This window comes from Dendroctonus ponderosae, unplaced genomic scaffold, assembly GCF_020466585.1.
Source record: "Dendroctonus ponderosae isolate FM_Combo_2020 unplaced genomic scaffold, Dpon_F_20191213v2 Dpon_F_20191213_1, whole genome shotgun sequence".
Taxonomy (NCBI): Eukaryota; Metazoa; Arthropoda; class Insecta; order Coleoptera; family Curculionidae; genus Dendroctonus; species Dendroctonus ponderosae.
In genome coordinates, this window is record NW_026017110.1 from 41,853,828 (window position 1) to 41,860,704 (window position 6,877).

Consider the following 6,877-nt stretch of genomic DNA (forward strand, 5'->3'; position numbering starts at 1 on the left):
ACCAACAAACTCATAATTGCTTGATAAAGTAAGATTTTGATAAAGTAAGACTGACGGACGTCATAAAACTCCTAGAAGAAAGGAAAATTCATCAGAATATTGTGTCCATCATCAGAGAGCTAAACACCGGCAATCACACACTCGTAAAAGCAGAAAATAGAACAACAAGGAGAAAACCCGTCAACACAGGAATTAGACAAGGAGACAGCCTAAGCCCTATATTGTTTAACATCATCATGGATGAAATCATTACAAAAACAAAACAGACTGGAAGGGGATATCGAATGGGAAATGCAGAAATAAAAATAATGTGCTACGCTGATGATGCAGTGATAGTCTCCGAAGATGAAGCCAACCTACAAAGACTATTATATAAGTTCGAACAAACCACAAATAAATATAAAATAGAAATATATACCCGGAAAACACAATCACTCACTATATCCAAAGAGCCCCGAAGATGCAAACTCGCCGTTTACAACCAAAGTGTAGAACAGGTGATGGCGTTTAAATATCTTGGAGCAAACATCACGAGTAACAGGAATCTAAAGGAGGAAGTAAGGAATCAAAGGTCAAAAGCCACTCTAATATCGGGGTACTTGCGAGACATCATCTGGAGAAACAAGCACATGAGTATAGGGAGTAAAGTCAGAATCTACAAAACGTGCGTGAGACCAGTGATGACATACGCCGCAGAAACAAGAGCGGAAAACACAACAACCAAACGCTTGGTAAGAACAACAGGAATGCGAGTCCTAAGATCCGTAACAGGACACACATTATACGATATGAAAAAGAGTGAGGAAATTAGAGATACCTGTAAGGTTTCGGATGTTGTAAGATGGACCAGAGCAAGGAGAAGAGCGTGGAGAGACCATGTAGAGAGAATGGCCGACGACTGAATGGCAAAAATCGCCAAAGACCAAAAACCTAACAGCTCAAGACTCCCAGGAAGACCACCGAAGCGATGGTACGAAAGCTGGACATCAGCATCCCAGGACTAGGAAGTTGAAGAAAAACATAGGACTCTGAGTCCTAACGTACGAGGAAGAAGAAGAAGAAGAAGAAGAAGAAGTTTAATACTCATAGATATAATATAATACTCATAGATAGGTCTTGATGAAAGGATTCTGCTTTTGTTTAAATTACTTCTTTGCGAAAATCGGCTACGCGTTCGTCGTATTGTGATTCCTTACTAAAAATAACGTTACTCCGCACTTCCGCTGTCGGGGATATTTTATTAGATTTACCCCAATTAAAATTTTTTGTAGATCTAAATAATGGCTTTTCCTTTGCCTAAACCGAAAGCAGATAAAAAACTTATATTATTTCATATTGTACTCCGTAATATCATAAACCTTCTGTATAAAAACTGTACCCAGATGTATGCAGCCATACTCTCGCATGCATTCGCACGATACATTTAAGTTACATGCTTAAATGCTATGCATATTTTGCTTCCTGGTTCCACTGAGCTTGAATTTGTGGTGCCTCTTCTGTTGGATCTGCGGTTCTTTACGTTACAAGTACACAACGTTCTCTTTCAGGAAATAATACGGGGTCGGCCTGAACGTTTACAACGAACAGCACAAACTTTTTGATAACACAATGAAAAATATTTACATTTGATTTGCTTCCACTGTATTGAGAAATTATAATTTATCATTGCTTTTTATATTTCAACAGCACGTATTATTTTCTCATGCCTTTATGTGAAACTATGAAACTTATCCAACTCAAACTAACAGACATTAATCTAAGCGCACTTGGTTTATTAGCAGATGTATGCGTAATATTGGTTTAATCGGTAAATCAAATGCACATCCGAATATTTACTTGCAACAATTTTTCTAACATATCTACTATCATTTTCTGTAGTTGCGGAGAAATGAAAAAGTGATGCGCTAACATCTTACTGTATGATAGGGAACTTGTAAGAGTCCCTATTTTTCAATAGCAAAGAAAAAAAAGCATGTTTAAACTAAACAAACTAAACATTATGATTATTTGGGCGACGTCCGAAAATATAGTTGTTAGGGGTCGTATATGCAAATATAGTAAGCAAAATATTCATACTATGTATGGATTTCTAAATAGCGCCGGGGTGTGAGATGATTTAATTATCATTATCTCGATAACTCCCGTCAAAAGTTTAAATCTGGAACACTGATATCCCTAACCTGCATGTTATTAATAACAATTTTTCTATAGCATCTAGGAATTTACTCCCTCTGATAAAATTTACATTTTTGTAATTACTCGGCATTGTTCCTCTGGCGTGAAAATTCCAAATATGTAACCAAATGACCGAAGGGCGAAAGGGTATTAGAATGAAATCGCTGTAAAGCGGGTTAAACACGATATTATAGGGAGAATACCAGTATTGGCGATATCCAGTTACAATCCCAACTTTGACGATAATATTGTAAACCGTGAATCCTTAACGAAATTAGTCAAACGAAGCTTGACAAAGACCTTCCGACGCTCAAAGATCACATAATGAGATTAACTGGAGGCTGCATCGAAATATAAGAAGGAAATTTTCGTATAATATCCTTAAAAGATCAAGCGCGAAAAATTATCCCAAAGGATATTTTCACGTTACTATGGGATTTCCAAGTTTTAAAAATTTAATACGCTTTACGACACAAAAGTTTAACTTTGATACATCTGGCTCTGTGGCTTATAAAATTTTCGTATAAAATTCTATTGACATTAAGATTTCCTGATAAAGTATTCATATGGCGATGAAAACTCACTCTTCTGGGAGCGTGCTTTAGGTATCTACTCCTTCTACAGCGAATTTGTTACTGAACAATTCTGAAAAGTGGTAAATACTAAAGTTGCTTATTGTTACTTACATTTTTATAGTTAAAATAAAAACTTGAAAGAGGCAAATGACAAAGTTAGACATCAAGTAATTTTTTAATGGAACACCCTATATATCTATTATAGGATATATGACTTATGAAACTAGTAGATAAAGTGCAGAGTATAAGAGTTAAATTTCATTAACAAACTGCAGATCAAAACGTTACGATAATGCTGCCGTAATGGCAGTTCACACGTATGGCTTTTAACAAAGACTAATGAAGAAAGAAGTCATTAAGCATTATTTGTAAATGTAAATTTAGTAGAAGTTACTGCCGCTGAACAAGAGCCAATCGTTGTGACATGTTCTGGGATAATTGAAAACATACAGCTTGATTTAAAATTGGCATAATTCCTCCGGAGGTGTGGTCTGGCGTTGTTTTAGGAGAGCAGAAAACATAGTAAAAAAATTATTTGTTATTTAAAACTGAGAAATTTGCAAAAAACTATATCAGAAAGACGGCAGCAATGTTTTTCAAGGTAATCTGCCTAATTAACATTGCGCAAATACCTGTTGCTTCGTAATTATTAAAACTCAGGCAACCATGGAATTATACAAAAAGTGACAATAAAATAGACAAGGATAAACGGTAAATTCAACAAGATTTGTTGACTGGGGAGTATGCTTTCTCATAAGCTCGAATTGGTGTTTACAAATAAACCATACATAACCAAACATTTGAATTGTTAACTCCAAAAAACCTAGTGCCTGTTTAATCTAGTTATTATCCACTCTTATCAAGCAGCTTCTCGTATTTAGCTAATTACAAGTTTTTCTAGTGTTTTGCTCTCTCAAAAGGAAATATTTTTTTCCCTCAAAAACTGATGACTGTTTTAACACTTTATAAATTATAGTTTTTATACAAAATGTTTTAATTGTGAATTTGGTGTTTGTAGTAAATTTTAGATCTGATGATGGCGCTGTTGTCTCGCCGAAACGTTATGAAATAAACGATATTCACAAATGTTTACTTCACATTTTGATTCAGACCCAGGAAAGATAAGAATGTCATAATTTATTTATTATGTTTACATATAACATTATACCCTTTTTCGAAAGGGGGAGGGGGGCTAAAAAGCTATTGTGCCTCGGGCACGAGTTAAGTTCGCTACGCCATTGTGCCCGGATGCTTAAATTATACGAACGAAGATTATTTAAACTTATTTATTATTTATATAGAATGTGAAAAATATTGCCAGTTATCGATAGCAGTGGTTCACAGTAGGACTCTTTGTATAAGCATATATGTCTATTCTTTCCATGGCTGATATGATATTGAAATTGTTTTCTGCCAAAGAAAATAAAATGTATCGGCCTCGTGAAAATAATATAATTCATCTCTAAACACAAGTTTAGTACACAACAAACTGTTGCAAAAAGAAGAAAAAAGAGAACAACATTTGCTACTGAAGATCGAAAACTTAATATCTTACTGCATTTTGACGGCAATATAAGTTTTCACGAGGTTGATTACAGACGTTTTGATGAGCTTAGCCGAAATCACCCTTTATAAACGTCAGTCCACTAATTTTTAAAAATGAATATGAAGTAGTGATTTACCGCTTTAGGAAATCCAAATCGTGCGTTGAGGGATCCAAAACAACACCTACATCAATTTGCCTAAAAATTACAATATTCTCTAAATAAGTATAATTTTTTTCCATCAAAATTTAAATGATAATGAAAAAAATCGAAGAAGAACCCATTGCCAAGCTATGCTAGATCATTGCCAAACAGATAATATATTTTTCAGAAATATCAAATAACTTTCATTTTTACATGTGGAATAGCGGAACAAAATCTTAGGACCGTTTTTTGATCAAAATCAAAATATGGTTTATTGCAACGGAAAAATTCACAAATTTTATGGATAAAGCGAGTAACAAAAACAAAACAAAATACTACAACATAAAGTACGTACACTACAGTCAACAATGGTAAAAAAATAAAAAAATGTAATAAAATAGTACAAAATATATCACCTACAATCGTTATGGACAGAAGATACAAATACGGAGGTAATCAGAGTAAGTCAACCACCTATCGTTACAAGCTTTATTGCCACGAAAAAATTCACAAACTTTATGGACAAAGCGAGTAAAAAAAACACAATACTACAACATAAGGTACGTATAGTACAGTCACCAATGGTGAAAAATTCAAGTAATATAATAAAACAGTCCAAAATATGTCACGTACAATCGTAATGGACAGAAGATACAAAAACATCAAAGTAAGTCAACCACCAGCGGTTACGAGCGATGCAGAGTAACCACCCAAATTAAAATTGGAAAACATGAATGAATGGAATAAAGCAGCACCCCAAACCATAAAATGGCACAACTGTTTACCCTGTTTACGTTATTGCAAGCGGATCGTGATCATACCCATTTGATAGTTATAACAGCTGACGTTAGTGCTGTCCGAGATATTGAAATTATGCTCGCTGAACTTGAACCCAATATGCTTCCGCTCCGCTTGCAACCTGCGGTCTCGTTGATAAATAGTAAAAATAAACATAAACTTGCAAATTGATGATCCCGAAGTAAAAAATTGCGACTGCGATACAAATCCAATTAACCCCCCGGCAAACATCTTGACTTGAGTTTCGGTTAGAGTAGTGTTGTAGTGAAGTTGTGGCCATTCGGGAAAGGTGACTAGATGTTTGCGTATCAAGCTGACAGTCTCTAAGATAAATAAAGCGGGAAGTGTAAGAATGCTATGGTTTTCAAACTAGCGCTTGCAATGAGCTCCACTCTTCAGGCCAAACAAGTAGCGAATTGTTCTTCTCTGAAGTTTAAAAAGACTTTGAAATTGCTGGGTGTTCCAGCAGCCCCAAAATGATAGGCCGTAGCGGATGTAAGACTGAAATAGAGAGAAGTAAGCCAGTCGAGCGGAGAACACATTTAACTCCTTAGAAACTGATCGAATTGCGAAACAAGCGGAAGATAGTGTCTTTGTTAGGGAGTCAACATGAGTAGACCACTTTAGGTTAGCATTAATGTTCAAACATAGAAATTTGATTGACTCAACGAATTTAATATTGCTGTTATGAAAGAGCAAGGGGTGTAAAGCTCCTCTATAAGATAAGGCCACCGTTTTATTGACGTTAAAGCAAAGTAGAGTCAGACCAAGCCTTGATCATGACGAGATCGCTGGAAACCTTAGAGTGGAGGGACACCGCATTAAAATCACCCCTAGTTATGCTGCTTGTGTCGTCAGCAAAGAGGCTAATTTTGCCATTAATTTTCAAGGAGGTAATGTCATTGATGTATAGCAGAAAAATAATAGGTTCAAGAACAGAAACCTGTGGGACTCCACTGGCAATTAATTTACACTCGGAGACGAACCCGTTACCTCTAACAAACTGTTGCCTATTTTGAATATAGGATTTAAACCAGTTGAAAGAAATCCCACGTACTCCATAAAAATTAAGCTCATCTATTAGGATGCTGTGCACACAGTCAAATGCCTTTGCATAGTCACAGAATATTGTAGTAGTGGGGCAATTGGAATTTAGCGATGAGTATATACAAATATATATATATATATTGTAACGGAAATGGCCTGGGGTACTCACGTTTGGAATGGGGGATCGAAATTCATGGTATTTCAGTAAATGGGAGCCCCATTTGGGCCCCATTTACTGTCAAATATGACACTTACAAGCGGAAAGTTTCGCACCTGTTCTGGAGATTTCTAGAACTATCTGGAATACCTGGAGAAAAGGATATAAGCGACGACGAGAACCAGACGGGGGAGAGTGAAGTGACAGCCGCGCCTGAGTGCAGAAGAAGTTAAAGCCGCGAGTCGGAAATCCGTGTTTTCCGTGTGTTATTGTTATCGTTTGTGAAGTTGACATTAATTTAGAAGTTAGTTTGGTCCTGTTCCGTAGTTAAAGTTATATAGAGTGGAATAAAAGTTGGAAGCAGAAGAAAGAGTTTAATACTCGGCCATCCACGGTACATTTGGTGTCAGAAGTGGGATTTACCAGAATCCAAGTTG

The 6,877-nt window shown here is 35.9% G+C and overlaps 1 protein-coding gene across 1 annotated transcript; it reads left to right on the forward strand.

Moving 5' to 3' along the window:
* The first annotated feature begins 236 nt into the window (after window positions 1-236).
* LOC125504463 lies at window positions 237-902 on the forward strand. Its single transcript, XM_048666480.1, has one exon. The coding sequence runs from the start codon at window positions 237-239 to the stop codon at window positions 900-902; it is 666 nt and encodes a 221-aa protein (XP_048522437.1).
* Window positions 903-6,877: the final 5,975 nt, after the last annotated feature.